General features: G+C 40.1%; 1 protein-coding gene across 2 annotated transcripts in view; it reads left to right on the forward strand.

Moving 5' to 3' along the window:
• Nucleotides 1-1,238: 1,238 nt before the first annotated feature.
• Nucleotides 1,239-19,962, forward strand: part of LOC132280187 (uncharacterized) — a 34,410-nt gene continuing 15,686 nt past the window's right edge. For both annotated transcript variants that reach the window (XM_059782335.1, XM_059782336.1), the window contains exons 1-2: nt 1,239-1,891; nt 10,362-10,530. In XM_059782335.1, coding sequence (XP_059638318.1) covers nt 1,388-1,891; nt 10,362-10,530 — 673 coding nt within the window. In that variant the 5' untranslated portion in view covers nt 1,239-1,387. The remainder of the gene's footprint in view (nt 1,892-10,361; nt 10,531-19,962) is intronic.

Consider the following 19,962-nt stretch of genomic DNA (forward strand, 5'->3'; position numbering starts at 1 on the left):
AAATCTATCGGGTCTAACAATTTTCGAGAAAAAAAATGGGGAAGGGGCGGCACAGGTTAGGCGAAGTTATACTTACAACTCGCTCGACTTCCCACCCTAATTTGGCTTCGTTTGGATGGGAAGATTTGGGGGGATTTGGAAAGAAAAGAAAGGAAAGGATAAGGAGTATTGTGTTTGAATTGGATGATTTGAAAAGGAAAGAAAGGATTGAGAAGGATTTGGAGGAATATTTATCCCTCCAAATTACTCATTTGGAATCCCTCCAAAATTGACAAGATATGGAAGGATTTGGAGAGAAAGGGAGCTAATGACAAAAGTATCCCTCCATGGATGCTGATGACCACAAGCTGTTCTACAAATTGGCAGTTGCAGAGAGAGACCTTGATTACAGACCTTGATTAGTTGAAAAACAAGAATTACAAGTTGATTAGTTTTTTTTTTTTGGTTCAAAGAATAGTTGATTAGTTTGCAAAACAAGAATTACAGACCTTGATTAGTTGAAAAAAAATTAAAACAAAACCAATACATACAAGTTAGCAGTTGGAGAGAGAGAGGGGGGCAAGCTTGAGAGTTGTGAGACAGCGGCGGAAGCTTGCGAACGGCGAACCTGAACTGGAACAGCGGGTGAGGGAAACAAAAAGATATGGGTTTTGATTTTTGGAACATCTGAAATGATATGCCGATATGGGTTTTGATATATTTGAAGACAGATAGATAAACTGAAATATATAGGTTTTAATCTTCTGATTCTTGTAGATTTTGTAATTTACAGTTGGGGAGAGAGAGAGAGGGCAAGTTCAGATTTATGAGAACGAGAATTGAGAGAGATGGAGGCCGGTATGGGTTTTGATATACTTGGAGACAGATAGATAAACTGAAATATATGGGTTTTGATCTTCTGATTCTTGTAGATTTTGTAGTTTACAGTTGCACAGAGAGAGAGGGGGAGTTCAGATTTATGAGAACGAGAATTGAGAGAGATGGAGGCGGTTGGGGAGGCTGAAATGATTTGCCCTATTAACCCCGGTAAGATGATAATTTTATTATTATCCGTTTCCTTCTTTTATCTCATTTGCGTTAGCCAAACAATAATATTGTCAATTTTTTTCTTTTCGCTCTTACTTATCTAAACATGAATATAAATTATAGATATTCTCTCATTTATTTTCTCTTGTAAATTTCTAACAATTTTAGGGAAAAAAAAAAACAGAGAAGGGAAGGCCTGCGTTTGTAACACACAAGGCACGTTGCAGTTTTGTATGCCTCCCACCCAACCAAAAAAGAAAAGGAAAACCTACACCCTTCCCATCTCTCTCACACCCAAAAACTTGAAACAGAAGCTCTCTATACCCATTTTCTCTCACACCCAAAAACCCTAGATGCAACAATGGCATTAAGCTACTCCCTCTCACACCGAAAAACCCTAGATGCAACAATGGCATTAAGAGCTCTCAACACAATCTACTCGAAGCTCCTCTCTCGAATGGCTGTTTGTTCCCTCCGCACATTCGCTCCCATCAACTCCAATTCCCAATCAGATATTCCAACTAACAATTCGGATTCGGACTTACGTTCAAAACAACTTCCTCATGCCGAAGGTAAGAAAAACATAGCATTCAATCGATTTATGAAAGACGGGTCAACATTCCCCCGCAAGGTGTTGAACGACGACGAGAAATATGCTAGGATGGACATGCCGGTGACCCGGAAGCAAGGGCTGAAACTGTTGGTTGCAGACAACTCTCTGAATGCCTTGGAAGAGGTGGATGATGATCCTCTGTCCGTGGAGGAGTATCGAGTGAGTTACTACGGCAACATCGATCTTCCTCAGAGCCTCTACAAGATGGGAAATATCGTAACGGAGCTCAAGGACATTGCGTTTAGCTTGAAAGTAAGTATTACTTTAGTAGAATCGGATATTTAAGTTGTGCTTGTAAATAATAGGTTTTTTTATTTTTTATTTTTATAAAAGAATTTGCTTTATCAATTTGGGACTACAATTGATGGGATTTCAAATACTGGGTAGATTGGAGAAGAAAAATTTAATATTTTGAACTAATTTTTCTTTAATTAATTCCAAAGCACCAAATCCATGCAAACCACTAGTTTATATAGACTCTCGAGTACTTTCCGTATGTCTAATGTCTTCCTACCCTGTAGTTTTTCTTTTATCTCTATATTCCATTCCATCACATCTTCCAACTGCACTCAAGTTTAAACACTAAACCATTATATCACCCTCAATGAATTTGCGCCTACTCTTATTTATATTATAAAATTGGTTCTAGAATTATTAAAAAACATATTTTAAAGATATTTACGAGCAATCAGACAAATTTCTAGTTTAGAACATTTTGAGAAGTTAAGTTCATTTTTTTTATATACTCATTTTACAATTTTATATCTATATATAATAATATTTTCACTTCGAATCCCATCTTACATCCAAACTAAAAACTGAATTTCTTTCTTTCGAATCCAATTGTTCGAAACATACAAATGGAATTTCATTTTAATTCCTATCTAATCCCAATTCCAACTCCTTTTTCAAATTCAAATCCCAAAAGGAACTTTTTTTTGGATAAGTAAGGTTTTATGAAAGGCCCTCAAAAGGGGAGCGATCCCAAAGAAGACAACGGCGGACCCACAATCGGCTCTATAGCTTTAAGCTATCCACAAAATTCAAAAGACTATCCATTGAATTACAATCCCGCCCATATACGCAAAAAAATAAAGAAGTAAGAATATTGTATTTAATAGCCCAAATGGACGACTCCTCTCCTTTAAAGAATCTCCTATTTCTTTCGCGCCACAGACCCTACCAAATACAAAGGGGAGTGGCCCTCCAAGCATCTCTGACTCGACTTTCCATTGTCCATCCTTTCTAAGTCTTTAAAAAGTCAACCGTGGATTCTGGGAACACCCATGGAAGACCAAACGCAACCCAAAACGTAGCCCAAACATCCCTAGCTACTGAGCAATGAATAAGGAGATGGTTGACAGATTCCCCCATCTTCTTGCACATGTAACACATGTCAACCACAATATGACTTCTTTTTCTAAGGTTATCAATAGTAAGGATACTTCCCAAAGCGACAGTCCACAAGAAGAATGCCACCTTCAGAGGAGCTTTTGTCCTCCAAATGGCTTTCCAAGGAAACATAAGGCCAGGGCGCTCCAACATGCATTTGTAGAAAAAATTGACCTTGAACACTCCTCTCCGGGTACCCACCCACAACATCTCGTCCATGCCCACCCTGACCACCACTTGTTTATAGATGAATGCTAGGAAGTCTGTAACCTCCAAAAGTTCCTAATCGTGAAACTGTCTGTGGAACTACACATCCCAAGTCACCTTCCCATTATCGAGTCGATAATAGTTAGCGACCACTGCATCTCTAGCCATAGCAATCCGGGAAATGCGAGAGAATCTACTGGCTAAATCCGAATCCCCACACCATTTGTTTTCCCAAAACTTGAAATTACTCCCGCTTCTAACTTTGAACCGAATACGTTTGGAGAATTCATCCCAACCTCTACGGATAAGTTTCCAAGAGCCCATACCTGCTGGGGTTCTAGGCTCCTAGCCTTCCTAGAAATCCACCCTTTATTGCCCTCCCCGTAATGACAAGCTATAACACGCCTCCAAAGCTTGAACCTTTCTCTCCCGAACCTCCACAACCACTTGCCCAACAATGCCTTATTAAACACATCTAGCCTTCGAATCCCCAAACCCCCTTTATTAATTGGAGAGCACACCCTCTCCCAGTTAACCAAGTGGTACTTGAACTCACCTCCTACACCCCCCACAGAAACTTCCTTTGAATATTATCAAGTCTTCGAACAACTGTCTTAGGCATCGGAAATAGCGACATATAGTAGGTCGGAAGATTTGAAGTGTGCCTTTCATAAGTGTAACCCAACCCCCCCCCCCCCCCCCCCCCCCCCCCCCCCCTTCTGGACAAGTATTGCTTTTTTCAACTTGCAAGCCTCTTCCCAAACCGCTCAACAATCGGATCCCACACAGAAACTCTCCTTGATGAGGCTCCCAAAGGGAGTCCCACGTAGGAGATCGGAAAAGAGCCAACACCACACCCAAGAGTATGCCAAGGCATGAATATCATCCACCTCCTCAACTGGTACAATCTCTCTTTTCACAGTGTTAATCTTCAACCCTGAAACAACTTGGAAGCAGGCCAGTACGCACCGTAAATACCTCAACTGAAGGTGGATAGCATCACAAAAGACAATGGTGTCATTCACAAAAAGAAGGTGGGAGATGACCAACTGATTTGGAGCTCTACCCACCGAGAATCCATGAATGAACCCAAGATCACCCGCCCCCCCATCAGACGGCTAAAGGCCTCCATGACGATAATAAATAAGAATGGGGAAAGAGGGCCCCCCTGCCTCAATCCAAGAGAACTAGCAAAAAAACCAGCTGGGGATCCATTCACTAAAACAGAGAATCGAGCAGTCGAAATACAGAAAAAAATCCACGACCTCCACTTTTGCCCAAAGCCCATTCTCTCCCTCAGGTACATCAAAAAATTCCAGCAAATATGATCATAAGCCTTTTCGATATTCAGCTTGCAAACAACCCCCGGAATACCACTTCTCTCCCTAGCCTCAATGCATTCACTAGCAATCAAAATTGAATCCAGAATTTGACGCCCTCCAACAAAAGCATTCTGGGAGTTTGAAATCACCCCTTCGAGAACTCTCCACAACTGAAGACTTTTGCAATAATTTTATACACCACCCCAACAACACTAAGTCCTTCGCCTCACATGCTCCACCCTCTTTGGGAATAAGAGTGATGAAGGAAGCGTTGAGGCTCTTCTCAAAAGAACCATGCAGAAAAAAAGAATCCAATGCCCCCATCACCTCAGCCTTCACCACCTCCTAATTCTGATGAAAGAAAGCTAAAGTAAACCCCTCCGGCCCTGTAGCTTTATCCCCATCACAGCTTCTTAGAGCCGCCAACTCCTCATCTTTCCCAAACGGCATTTCAAGCCCGTCTCTATCGCCTTCCGAGATTGTTGCAAACTCAAGCTCATTTGAAAAGTTGTTCATTTGAACTAGACTTGGTTTATAGCGTGCCCCTGTAAGGAGGTGATGATATGCTGTGTTTACATTTTTCTGAAGGAAAGAGGCATTGAAGGTTACAATGACAGAGGGGGCTCTTTTTGCAGTGAGGTCCTATTTTCATATAGAGTAAATTAACTAGAGGAGTCCTCTCCTTCTGAATACTTCTAAGGACTAATCCATATGAGGGAGCCATTAGTTTCTGGGAGACATTGATTCGCAAAAGACGGAATTTTGCCAGCGGTGGGATTCATGGGCGTAATAGGAAACTATGATTTGTAGTCTCTGCCTATTTTTACATGTCAATTACCTTACTTCTGTTTTTGCTTCATGTTCTTTTTAAATATTGGAGATTATAGCAGAATAGGTGGTTTATTTTTGCAGTATTTCAATTAAGCTCAACATTTCTGGAAGGGGAATTGTAGCATCAGGCTAGATTGTTTGTCAGGAACCTTTTATTATGAACCCCATAGTAATTATTCAATTAATTTGTGAGTTCCATTGAACAAGATTATGTGCCATGTAGACCACTTTCTTGTGTATTTCTGGTATTCTCCATCACTTATAATGAATACTGTTGTTATAGGTGGAATATGAAGCATCCGGAGTGAGCTTTTGGTAGAAATAGCTAGGGGCACTTCCATACAGGATCTTCATGCAAGGTTAACAAATAACATCAGAAACCCTCCTTCACAAATTCCCCCCCCCCCCCCCCCCCCCTCCCCTTCTTCTCTCTCTCTCTCTCGTGTTTTCAAAAACAAACTCATGAGATGATGGATAACAATTAGGAAGTACGAAAAATCGAGAGCCCACTTAGTGACACTGACAGTGCTCCCTTGGCTGTTTTTCTTTGGTAGAACACTTCCATTGATTTTAAAAATAGTGGTTGATAAACTGGTAGATAAGATTATTTTCACTCACTACATAGAAACCCAAGTAAACTTTATGCAGCATTAGGCTAATTTTTCAATTCCATTTACTGACTTTCACCTCTATGTTGGGGCCTTTTCTTGGTTCACTTCTCCAAAAAAAGGTTGAGTGTATAGTACAACTAGCGGTGCACACGGTTCGGTACCATCCCTGGGTTAAATGAGAACCAAACTTATCCCAACAGTTCCTAGAAAATTAGAACCAGAACCAGAAGCGGGCCATAGCAACTGTAAAATCAAACAGAACCATAAGAGATCAGTTTGGTCCGGTTATATCCACAGTTCTGGACTTTAGTAGTAGGAACCTGTGCCACCATTCTAACATGTGATTCCATACCTCCCAGAGATTTTGTCAATTCATCTCCTACTTTCACTTCTCTTTCAGCAAGCGTGAGATTGAGACTCAAATGATGTAAAATAGTGGCAAAATCTCTGTTGGGTGCATGTGTTAAAAAACTATGAACAAACTTAATAAATGTGAAGAAATTATATGATTAAGCAAAAAGCCACAACATCATATATATATATATATATATCATTAACAGTTCAATCCTAATGGACATTGGACCCCAAACCAGAACTGAATTGTGAGTTAGCGGTTCTCTGTTTTTGGAATTGGACCAGTCCAAATCATAACAAAACTAGATTGAACCATACGGTCTGGTTCAGTTCGGATCGATTCACCGGTTCCACTGATTTTTTGTGCACCCCTAATTACAACAAGTGATGCGAGCAGATGTATAATCAAATAATTTGGGGTCTAATTATATTAAGATGAAGTTGCCAACTAAGGGAGCAGGCTTGCCAGGTTATAAAAGAGATGTATGAAATGCATTTGTGTAGGTGAAATAAGAATGCTTAGCTAGATGAGAAGTATGAAATGCATTTGTGTAGGTGAAATAAGAATGCTTAGCTAGATGAGAAGTATGAAACACATTTGTGCGGCAGAAATAAGAATGCTTAAAGAGATGATACGAGTAATTAGAAGTAATATGGTAAATGATTAACGTGTGACATAATCAAGAGTTACACTTGTTGCTAATAAATTATAAGGAAGGCCAACTTAAGTGGTCTAGACATGTATAATTTAGACCCGTGGATACACTTGTTAAGAAATATAAGATTAGTTTTAAGAAAAATAGGATAACCAATATGGGATAGAATAAAGATGCATGACATGAATGATTTAATATATAATATATAATAATCTATATATGGGTAAATGAAAAGGTGCAAGTTGTATTCTTTTACTTAGTGAGCATGGTGACATGTGAGAGTGTCATTATGAAAGTGAGTGCAAGTTGCATTTACTTAGTGAGTAAGGAGGTTGCAAGTTACATTCTTTACTTAGTGAGCAAGGAGGTGACATGTGAGGGCATCATTATAGTTAGTGCAACTTGCATTGTTTTACTTAGAGAGTAAGGTGACGTGAGAAAGTGGGGTCCGCGTCATTATGAAAGTGAATGAAAGTTACGTTCCTTTCCTCAGTGAAGAAGTTCAGATTAGGCCATAAATAAGGCTCACCTTTGTATTGTTGAGGCAGCTTGAATGAAATTAACAATATATCAGTTTTATAATATGTTTGAGCTTGAGCTCGGTGTGAGATATATATCTCTTTTCCTGCTTCCGTTACGTGAGGTGGTATCAGAGCCTTGATTTACCCTGGTTTGATGTTGAATGATTGTTTCGGCAGCAACCGCTTTGCCGAAGAAGATCGCAAAGGCAGTCATTCATACTTAAGAAAAACAGTTTAGACAAATAGCTAGTCTTGGGATTTGTGGCAACCAGGTTCGTGATCCTGTTCGGGTTCGTGCTAGAGATTTTTCTCGCGGTCAACTGAACATGGGTGTAAATCCACGGAGGCCTCCAGCCTATGCGAATTATTCCGATAATGAGGAGTTAGGAAGATTCGGGATGGATTGGTGTGACCGAGCTAGGCCAGACAAAAACCAAACATATCTGAACACTCATGATTGTTACATGAAGATTGATCTTCCCAGTTTCAGTAGATATCTTCATATTGAGGATTTTTCAGACTGGCTGAACGATGTTGAGCGTTTTTTCGAGTATATGGAGATACCCGAAGACAAGTAGGTTAAGCTTGTACAATACAAGCTTCAAGGAGGTGCTACATCCTGGTGGCCCGCTGGGAACAAAGTCAAAGACACCGGAGATGGCTCAGAAAGCAACCTGCCCAAATGTGGCACAAGATGAAGAAATTATTGATGGCCAGATTTCTCCCACAAGAGTATGAAGAGATCTCGCACCACCAATATCAAAATTGCATGCAAAGGTACTTACACCTATTAACCACTATATTGATGAGTACTACTGCTTGAATGAATGCAATAATCTCTTAAAGTCGGTAAACCAACATATAGAGAGATATATTGGAAGATTGCGAGTGGTAGAACATGATAAAATTCAGAATCCAACCGAAGAAGAACTGCCCAAAGCTTCTAAAGTGGAGGGGCATTGTTTTCTTGCTGGAGATGAGGCATAGTTTGAAGAGGGAGTAAAGGAATCCGATGATATGACAATCATTGTTAAGAGCAAAGAGTCACCTCGTTTTGGATCCAGTGCAACCTTTATGAGCTGAATAACAGTAGTTGATCTCAGACGAGTTACCAGTTGGTTTATCACCCATGCGAGAAATTCAACATCACAAAGATTTGGTTCTTGGCATGAGTTTACCAAACGTGCAACAATACTGCATGAACCCAGTCGAGAATGAAGTGTTGCAGAGGCAAGTTGAAGAGTTGGTTCCTATACCATGTTTTGATGATAAGATTGATATGGTGGTTGCCTCAAAATTCTTTTCGAATATTAACTTGATTTATTATCATCAAATCCGTGATGATTATGGAGACAAGTGTGCTTTCAAGACGAAAGAGGGACATGCCTATGCATTCGACCTTCCTGAGGGCATGGTCCTTTCTCCTACCTTCTGCTGATTTAGTCTAGTGTCACCTGCCTAGTGAACAGCTTTATTTTCAGCTTAACTCGAGGACGAGTTTTTCTAAAGCGGAGGAGTCTGATGCAGGGCATCCATGATTTGATATATAATATATATATAATAATCACTATATGGGTAAATAAAAATGTGCAAGCTGTATTCTTTTACTTAGTGAGCAACGTGACACGTGAGAGTGTCATTATGAAAGTGAGTGCTAGTCGCATTTACTTAGTGAGGAAGGAGGTTGCAAGTTGCATTCTTTACTTAGTGAGCAAGGAAGTGACACGTGAGGGCATCATTATAGTAAGTGCAACTTGCATTGTTTTGCTTAGTGAGTAAGGTGACATGTGAGAAAGTGGGGTCCACGTCATTATGAAAGTGAATGCAAGTTGCATTCCTTTCCTTAGTGAGCAAGTTCAGATTAGGCTATAAATAAGGCTCACCTTTGTATTGTTGAGGCAGCTTGAATGAAATTAACAATATATAAGTTTTATAAACTGTTTGAGCTTATGCTCGATGTGAGATAATTAGACACCATTCAAAAATTAAATATAATGGGAGAAAAGAATTTCAATAGTAAAGAATGAAATAAGAGAATAGATATGCTCGATTCCATTTATATGGGATAAAGAGAAGGATAATGATCACAAAGGCCTACACGGGTAGGCAAAGGTGGGCTGTAGCCCACCCGAAAAAAAAAAAATTTTTTTTTTTTTTTTTACTATACTAATGTTAGCCCAGCCCAAAAAAAAGAAAAAAATTAATAGTATTAGCCTGCCCACCCGAATTTTTTTTTTTTTTTTTTTTTTACTATACTAATGTTAGCCCAGCCCAAAAAAAAGAAAAAAATTAATAGTATTAGCCCACCCCAAAATTAGCCCACTCAATGAAGCCCAAGTCAACTCGGCCACCATACTAAAATAAAGGCCCCAACCAGCATGCAAAATGTAATGTGGTGAAACCAAATGAATAAAACTTTAATATATCATTGAATTCAAATATTTATCTATATTATGTTATAATTTTTTTTTTTTTTTTAGCATAAGAAATTTTGTTATTAAATTTATGTTTAATATTAGCCCACCCCAACGAGAAATCCTGAATCCGCCCTTGAATGATCATGATTCCAAACTTATAAAAAAAAGATGATGATCCCGACTTGATCAAACTGATTATTTGGATTGAATAAGATTGCCCTTTGCTACGTTCTTCATGTAGCATATATATATATATATATATATATATTCCTATTGTTGTTGAAGACTTTTGGTTTACCTTTAAATTTGGTTTGAACTTGAATTTGGATCTTCTGTAGGAGTTCAAATTAAAATGAAAATTGCATCTTCATCTGTCATCAAATTTGGCTGACTGATTTTTTGTATTTTTAGCCGCAAATGATGATGAGGAACACTTGCGACAGCCGGCGATGGTTTACGAGTCGTACTGATGCAGTTAATGATGCAACCAATGTTGAGAGTAATGCCTTTTCTACTAATGCAGCTGGTAATGCCTTTTCTACTAATGTATCTGGTAATGCAATCCACGGTGAAGCCCCAGGTAAGTGTGTTTATGGTGCATGTGCCCTCATTTTTCATTACTTTTCATTCGAATGATAATTTTAGTATAAGTTACATGATTTAAAAGCTCTATTTATACCTTACGAGTTTAGAGCCTGATGCAGCTGTATATTTTCATTGTTTTAACCTGTACTTATGAGCTTAGAACCTGATGCAGTTGTATGTTTTCATTGTTTTAACCTGTACTACTCTGTTCATTTGCATTATCCTCATAATATGTTGCACAATTTTTTATTTTTTATTATTTGTCATTTGAGAAAAATCCAATTTTGAATTTGGGTGGGAGCATCCTATAGATTGGCATCTCATATTAAAAGAGATAAAAATAAAGAAAAAGAAAAAGAAAAAGAAAAATATGGAGGGAGGAAATATGTAAATCTTATCTCTAGGTATCATAAATACCTAAGAGGCACGGAAACGGTTACGGGACACGGATTCGAAAAGACACGGTCACGGCAAATCCTAAAAAATTAGGACACGGACACTACAAATAATAAATACAATATGTACTTCAAGAAATTAAGAGTAGTATAATTTTTTTATCAGTCTAATAATGAAAAAAAAAAAATTGTGTTTTGCTGGGAAAAGAATGAATGATAGAAAGAAGAAAGAGAAAAACAAAGAAATAAAGAGGATAGGGGTTTTGTTAAAAACAGAATTAGGGCTTAGTGAGAATTCATGGAAGAGAAAAAGTTCATGGAAAGAAGAGGAAAAAGGAAAAAGAGATGCAAAAATAATTTTGTTGTGAAAGGAAAGAGTGAAGTATCTAGGGTTTGTGTTGAATAAGAAGAAAGAAAGAATAGGTGGAGAATCGGTGGATCATCTTCTTTTGGACTGTCTAGTGGCTTTTGACTGTTGGTATCTTTTGTTAGGCATGTTTCGGGTTTCGTGGGTGATGCCTAGATCTGCGAGAGGACTGAAGGAGGCTTGGAGAGGATGCTTTGTGGGAGGTCATGCTTGTGGGTTTTGGAGGACGGCGCCGTTATGCTTATGGTGGTGTCTGTGGAGGGAGCAGAAAAATAGATCCTTTGAAGGAGAGGAATCCTCGATTGTTGTTCTTAAGTCAACTTTTATTACATCTTTATGCGTTTGGGGTTTGGGCAGGCATTGTTCCTCCCTAGAGGAGATAACTGACTTTATTTCTTCCTTGGGTCCATAGGATCCTTTTGTTGTTTATGGGACACGTTCCCCTTTTGAATGCCTTTTATTGAATTTGCTTAATTATCAAAAAAAAAAAAAAAAAGAAGAAGAAAGAAAGAATAGAGGAGGAGAAAGAAGAAGAGAGAAAAGAGGAGAGAGAGAGAGAGCATCCACTGAGAGCGAAGCTTGGTTGGTGGGAGAACAAGAGAGAGTCAAAGATGATTGAGCAAGAGTTTGAACCTTTGAACTAAAATATAAGCATATATATTTGATTGTTTAATATAACACTTTTTTATAAAACAACTTTTAAGTATTATTATTATTTTTTAATAAGTAAAAATGGTATAAAAAGCACTCAAAAGGGGGAGGGCATCCCAAGAGAGCCACACAAGGCCAAATAGGGCCTCTACACTCTCAAAGAGTCCAAAAAATCAACAATCTTCTTTAAGGATCTATAATTTCTCCCTACAACCTAACAAAAAAGAGTAGTAATAATGGAGAACTTAAGCGCAGAGATAGTAGTCACTTTTCCATCAAAAGATCTATTTCTTTCAATCCACAGACACCACCAAACGCACAAAGGCGAAACCCTCCAAACATTCCAGGCTTGGCCCTACTGTAAAACCTCTCCAAGCCTCACTTAACCCTCTGGTAGTGTTGGGCATAACCCACTGAACCCCAAACAAACCTAGCATCAAGTCCCAACAATCCCTAGCCATATGGCTGTGCAAAAGAAGGTGGTCCACCGTCTCCTCATTTCTAAGACACATGCAACAAAAATTGACCACAACTTCTTGTTTTCTCTTCAAATTATTTTGTTTAATATCTTCCCTAGAACAGAGGTCCATGCAAAGAAAGCCACCTTTAAAGGGGCTTTTGAGCTCCAAACAGCCTTCCATGGAAAAGGAAGCCCTGCCCCCTCCATGAGACATCTATAGAAGGACCGAACATCAAAGCGGCCCTGAGTAACATGATCCCACACCCAATCATCAGAAACGCCGCCCACAATTTCTTGATGATACAATAGCTCCAGAAAACCAATGACATCCTCAATCTCCCAGTCTTGGAAGTGCCTCGTGAAACGAACATCCTAAAACGATCTCCCACTATCAAAGCGATAGTAGTCAACCACCATGGCATGTCTATCCATGGCAATCCTGAAGAGCCAAGAAAAAGTAAGATCAAGAGAACGATCACTGCACCAAACATCCTCCCCAAAACGAATTCTCCTACCATCCCTGAGTCGAAATTTGATGTGTTCTGAAAATTCATCCCACCCCTTCCGAATGGATTTGCAAACCCCAACTCCCCCTGGAATACGCACCTCAACGGAGGTCCACCCTCCTCTCCCCTCCCCAAATCGACTCGCAATCACCCCTCCTCCATAGCTTATGCCTATCTACCCCAAATCTCCACTACCACTTCCCGAGGAGAGCCTTATTGAATGGCACCAATCTTCTGATTCCAAAACCTCCAACCCGGATCTGGCAGCAAACCTTCTCCTAGCTAACCAGATGATACTTCAACTCCTCCCCCAAGCCCCCTCATAGGAAATTCCTCTGCAACCTCTTAATCCTCTCAGAGGAGGGACTCTGGAAAAGTGAGAGTAAATATGTAGGGAGGCTTGAAAGAGTGCTCTTCATCAGAGTAACCCTTCCACCCTTAGAAAGATACTGCTTTTTCCAACCCGCCAACCTCCTCTCGAATCTTTCCACCACACCATAGGATCCCATCTCCCCACACTCCTCCAAGGCGAACCAAAGGGTAAACCCAAATAGGAAATAGGAAAGGAATCAATGCTGCGCCTAAGAACATCAACTAACGTAGCAATCTTAGGAACCTCCCCAACCAGCACCAAAACACTCTTCCCTCCATTCACATTCAGACCCGAGACAGCTTGGAACCAAATCAGGATAAATATCAAATATCTGAAGTGGGGCACATCTGCAACACAAAACGCTAAAGTGTCATCAGCAAACATCAAGTGAGAAATCTCGAGCTGACTATTTGTGTCCTTACCCACCTCGAAGCCTCTCAGGAATCCCAAGTCAACATTCCTCCTCTACAATCTACTTAGAGCCTCCATCACAATAAGGAACAAAAAGGGAGAAAGCGGGTCCCCCTACCTCAAGCCCCTCGAACTGGGAAAGAAACCCATTAGAGCTCCATTCACGAGAACTGAGAATTGAGCACTCGAAATACATAACTCTATCCATCTCCTCCATTTCTCATCCTCTCCAACAAATAGAGAAAAAAGCTCCAACTCATGTGATCATATGCTTTCTCAATGTCCAACTTACATAAACCACCAGGAACCCACTCACATTCTGGAGTCCACACACTCACTAGCGATAAGGGACGAGTCTTAAATCTGACACCTCCCACTAAGGCATTTTGAGAATCAGAAATGAACCCATCCAAAACCCTCCTCAATCTGAAAGCAAGGACCTTGGCAATTAATTTGTAAATGCTTCCCACCAAACTGATAGGTCTAAAATCCCAAACCTCCAAACTCCCCCCCCCCTCCTTCGGAATGAGAGCAATAAATGTAGTATTCAAACTCTCCGACACGGATTCTTTGCCCTTTTAGGCGTGCCCATGTTTCCTAGATATATACTATTTATTTAGAGATTTGGTATGTTCAATAGTTGTTGCATAATATTACTGATTTTTTTTTCTTCATAAAAATCATTTTTACTTGGATTCTTAATTGTCTACTACCAAACCTGGACTGAGTACAGAACTCAAGTCATGGTTATGATATGAGAGCATGATATTGAGGTTGCAGTTTACAAGTATTAATTCATTCAGTTTTGAATCATAAGGCAATGTATATATATATATATGATAAATAGAAGGCAATGTAAATATATATATATTTTTGATAAATAGAAGGCAATGTAAATATTAGTTGAAGTTACATTTTTTATCCATTATTGAAGTGCTAATGCTTTATCTATTTACTCTTTCTGTCCCAAAAAAAAAGTGTCCATCTTTCCTTTTTGGGTTGTCCCAAAGTAATTGTCCACCATTCCTTTTTGGGTTGTCCCAAAGTAATTGTCTACTTTCCTTTTTCAAACAACATATTTCACATATTTCCATATATGTCCTTGGAATTTAAAATTTCAAACTTGAATATTAAAAAAAAGGGCAAGTTAGTAATTTTCCAGGGGGACAATGCATGTCCCACATGTCCCCTTAAAAATTACTACTCCCCAAAAGTGACATTTATATTGGGACGGAGGGAGTATTATTTATAAGTAACATATCATAAAATAGCGCTTGAAAAGGGAGCATAACCCAAATAGAAAGCTCACAGCCAAAACAATATGCTATATCCTCAAACTATCCCTAAAATTATCATATCTTCTACAAATTTACAATTTCAACCGTTTACCATAACAACTAACAAAAATAAGAATATAGAAAGAATAGAGAATTTGAGTGCCCAAGTAGGAGTCTCCTTCCCATCAAGAGATCTCCTATTACTCTCTCTACCAAATACCTGACCACGAGCAAAGAGGAGCAATTTTCCAAGCATCTCGAACTTGCTTCCATTGTACTTTCTCTTCAAGCTGTAAGCATGCTGTTTGTAGAATGAGGCATGACCAAAGAAACACCAAAGCAGGCAAGAATAAAGCCCTATCTGTCCCTAGTCACTGGGCAATGCAAGAGTAGATTGTTCACCGACTTCTCATCCATCTTACACATACAACACCAGTTGACGATCAGCTACGCTGACTCTACCTTCTCCTGAGGTTTATCAATGGTCAGATCCCTCTCTAAGGTTGTCCGCCCTAAGACCATGGTTGTTAAAATTGCGTTTCTAACTCGTATAATCGCACGATTTTACGATCCAACACGCCCAAATCGATCCGAATCGCCTAAAAATCGTTGGTTGTGTAGAATCGCTGGGAGTGTGGGTAGAATCGTGGGATCGTACGATTCTATACGATCCCATTGATTCTAAATTACTCCATGTTTGTGGTCTTGTTTTGGGTTTAAGAGTTGTCAGAATTAGAAGAAGCCCTAGATCGATTAGCATAGTGCCACAATTCCTTCTTTTTGGCGGTTGACAAAGCAGCTCCAACGAAGAGGTAAGATGCCCGAGGAAAAAAGAAAAGGAAAAAAAGAGTCGCTGGGGTTTCGGTGAAGAAGAAGAAGAAGCGGAGGAGGAGTAGGAGAGAGAGACAACAAGAGATTAAGAGGGCTTACCTGAGAAACACGAGAGGGGCTGCCGGCTGCCACTGATATTTGGGAAATTGCAACAGGGGAACAGGGAAATTTGCTCTCTCACATCTGTTGCTATGGTTTTATCCAACTAGATTGGTCTTGTGCCTTGTTCTTTGCTTTTTCTTTCTTTGTTCTATTGTACAGTTAAGGCTGACGGGCTTTGCAAACTTCAGGTTTTTGAAGCCCAATGTAATATTTGCATTTATATAAATTTTGTCTTACCTCCCAAAAAAAAAAAAAAAGGAGAATAGAAAATTTAAAATTTAAAAATGAAAAGATCTGTTTGAATATTTTTATATGAACATACCCCTTAGACAATTGTTTAAGGATAGTTTTTGTTTAGAAAGTTACTTTGAGTTGTATTTTTATTAGTTTGGTAGAATCTTACTATTCACGATCCGATTCTACGATTCCAATTCTGCGGAGCCTAAAACGATTGTACGTAGAATCCCGATTCTAACAACCTTGCCTAAGACAGCTACCTCTAAAGGGGTTTTTGTGTGCCCAAATAGCCTTACAAGGAAAAATGCAGCCCTTCCACATTCACTAATCACTTATAAAAGGGAGGACCTCAAATTCATCCTTCTCCTCCTCACCGATCTACAAATTATACAACAACCCCAATAGCTCAACAAAGTCCTCAACCTTCCAATCTTGAGATGGTCTTATGAATTGTATATATCAAATCAGCCTCCTGTTTTATGGCGATAACAATCGGTTATGGTAGGAAGTCTGTGTGCTGCAATCCGAAACAGTCTCTGAAAAACCACGAGTAATAATCTCTCTCCACACCAGTTAACCTTGCGGGGTAGCTCAGCTAGTCAGGCCTTGGGTTTTGCTCCCCAATGGTCACTAGTTCGAGACTCCGCAAGGCCATTGGAGGTTTGCGGCTTGTCCGATCGTTAACTTCAGGGCCTCATGGGATTAGTCGAGGTGCGCGCAAGCTGGCCCGGACACCCACGATTACCTTATTTATTGGTCTTTCTGTTTTACTTATCAAAAAAAAAAAATAATCTCTCTCCACACCAGTCATCTACCCAAAACCATATACTCCTCCCATTATTCACTCGAAACCTAACATGTGTTGAGAATTCATCCAACCCTTCCTGATAACTTCCTCACCCACCCCTGCCAGCGCACGCACCTCCAAGGAGCACCAACCACCCCTCCCTTTCCTGAATTATAACTAATGACCCTCCTCCACAACACTTGATCACGCATCTCCAAAGCAACTTCCCCAACAAGGTTTTGTTGAACAAGTCCAACCTTTGAATCCCGAGACCATGTACTTGAATGGGCCTCCTCCCAATTAAAAAGTTGATACTTGAACTTGTCCTCCTTACTGCCCCACAAGAAGTTCCTTTGGAATCTCTCCATCTTCTGAACAACGATGCTGGAGTTTAAAAGAGGGAGAGAAACTAGGTTCGAAGACTCAAAAGGGTATTCTTCAAGAGTAGAAGTCGCCCCCCTTTGATACATATTGCTTTTTCCACCTTGTAAGTTTCCTCTTGAACCGATCTAGCGAGTGGATCCCACGAAGCCACCCTTGTCAGTGGATCTACCAATGGTAAACCCAAATACGTTGACCAGAATGTCCCACTGCACGCCCTAGAATATCAGCCAGAAAGTCTCATTTCCCCCACCTTCGCACCGACGCACTTTTCCCTATATTGACCTTTAGGCCAGACACAACCACAAAGCACACCAAAGCACTTGAAGATACCTGCATTGAGCCTCATCTGCCTCACAGAAAACAACTATTTCATCAACAAACAAAACATGGGATTATCTCCAACTGCAAAGACGTATCCCTGCCCACTCTAAAACCTGTAATATTGCCCAGATCCACTGCTCTCCTCGTCAGCTTACTGAATGCCTCCCTCACATTAATAAACAACAAAGGGGACAAGGGGAACCCCCTACCTCAACCCTCTAGAGCTACCAAAGAACCCAAATGGGGCCCCATTCACCAAAATTGAAAACCTCACTATAGAGATGCAAAAATAAATCCACCTCCTCCACCTCTCCTTGAAACCCATCCTCTTTAGCATACAAAGCAGGAAAGTCTTACATCTTTAGACTTCTCTACATCACGCTTACACATCACACGGGCACGTTGCTCCTCAGCATGGAGCCACATGCTGGCAATTAGAGCAGAATCCAATATTTGCCTCCCTCTAACAAAATCATTCCAGGTCTCCCAATTACATCATTCACCGCTTTATTTAACCTCAAGGGTAGGACTTTAGCTATTAGTTTGTAAACACTACCAATTGAACTAATTGGTCTAATGTCCTTGATGTCATTCGCCCCCCTTCTTTGGGATAAGTGTTAGAAAATTGGCGTTTATGCATTTCTCATACCGGTCATCCCACCTGGAAAGAATGGACCACCCCCATTAACTCTTTCCTCACCACCTTCCAGTGCCTTATCTTTGTCACAACTCTTCAAGGTACAAACCACCGCCTTTTCCGTGAATGGTCTTTGTATCTCCTCTCTATCCTCTGCTGAGATCACATCAAACTCCAAACCATCCAGCAGTGGTTGTTGCTTGATGCTCTCCATATGCAAGTACTGTTCAAATGACATCATCTCCGTACTAACATCATCCTCCTTGCTCCACACAAGAACATTCACTAGGATTTCTCCAATATGGGTACTCCCTCGGATTGGGCTTGTCCCTTGTTTCCCTTCATTGGGCTTCTTTTGCTCCACTTAGTTGGGCTTGTACTGCCCAATATGTAATTATTTCATCATACATTTCAGTTGTTTAATCATGCGGGAAAAAAAAACCTATGAAGTATTTCGTGTTTCAATCCCCTTCCTTGAGCCACAAATGTCACAATCCACCCAGAACCTGTGTAGATATTGCTACTTTTCACATTGTCCTCCGATGCTCAAAATGCGCTTACATGGTTAAGGGCGTCCACACATATAAGCATCAACAACTTCTCCTCCCACGACAATGTGGGAAGTTACAATCACTCTCTCTTAGGACCTAGCGTCATTGTTGGCCAACCCGTGCGCTTATGCACGCTCTCCCATTTTCGGCTGGGGATGGGCTCTGATACCATTTGTCATGACCTAATTAAAACCCATATAGATATTGTCCGCTTTGCACACTCTCCTCTTGGTGCTCATGATTTTGTTCAAAACGTATCTACATGGTTAGGGGGTATCCACATATATAAATGCCAGGAACTTCTCCCCTCCAGCGATGTGGGAGAGTGTGCAAAATAGCCAATATCTACACTGGTTTTGGGCGGGTCCTTACAAAAAATCCTTGGACTTTTGCCGCCACGAAATCTCTTATAATATAGTAATCTTCCTGAGCCCTAAGGTTGCATTCCTCTCCCCTGCACCTCACTAACTTGTCTAAACCCCCGCTCCCTCTGTACGATCAAACACAACAATTGCTATCAATATTCTGTCCTTCCTCCAATTAGGGTTCCCAAACACCTCCTTATTCCTTTTCTTAACATGCACATTTAAAAAATCTTATATTTACGAATGGTCACTAGCCTAGGTGCTATAAGCTCTCCTTCCCAAACCGGAATGGGGAAAGCTGAGTGTTCAAGTCTCGGTGGAGGCATAATATATATAGTGGGTGTGTGTGTTTGCTTGAACTTTTGAGAAAAAAGAACATCCTCTTTTAAAAGGTGAACCTTGCTAACAAGGAAAAAGCTCTATCTACCTTCTACTTCATACCTTTCTTACCAATGCTTCACTATCTCCTTGAAGCCTTCGCCTGAGGCCACATGTTTTCAAATCTGAATGTGTTTATTTATTTATTTTTTCTGCCACAATCCACCACAGTCCCGCAACAAAGGGATGTGACCTGAGACTGGTCTAGCCAATGCCACCTAAACAGCGTCAGAATCATCTTCTCCCACTCCCTCGAAATAAAATCTTGTGTGCTATAAATTCTTACATTAAATGTCCTTGTCGAGTAGGACTTCATTCCTCCAGAACGTGGTAACAGCACAAAACCCAGAAAGCACAAAGCACGAGAAAGCGCCATGCTACAGTAAATTGTATA

The sequence above is a fragment of the Cornus florida genome, unplaced genomic scaffold (genome assembly GCF_030987335.1).
Source record: "Cornus florida cultivar Cherokee Brave unplaced genomic scaffold, ASM3098733v1 CherokeeBrave_3.0.0_Hap2_Chr10, whole genome shotgun sequence".
Taxonomy (NCBI): domain Eukaryota; kingdom Viridiplantae; phylum Streptophyta; class Magnoliopsida; order Cornales; family Cornaceae; genus Cornus; species Cornus florida.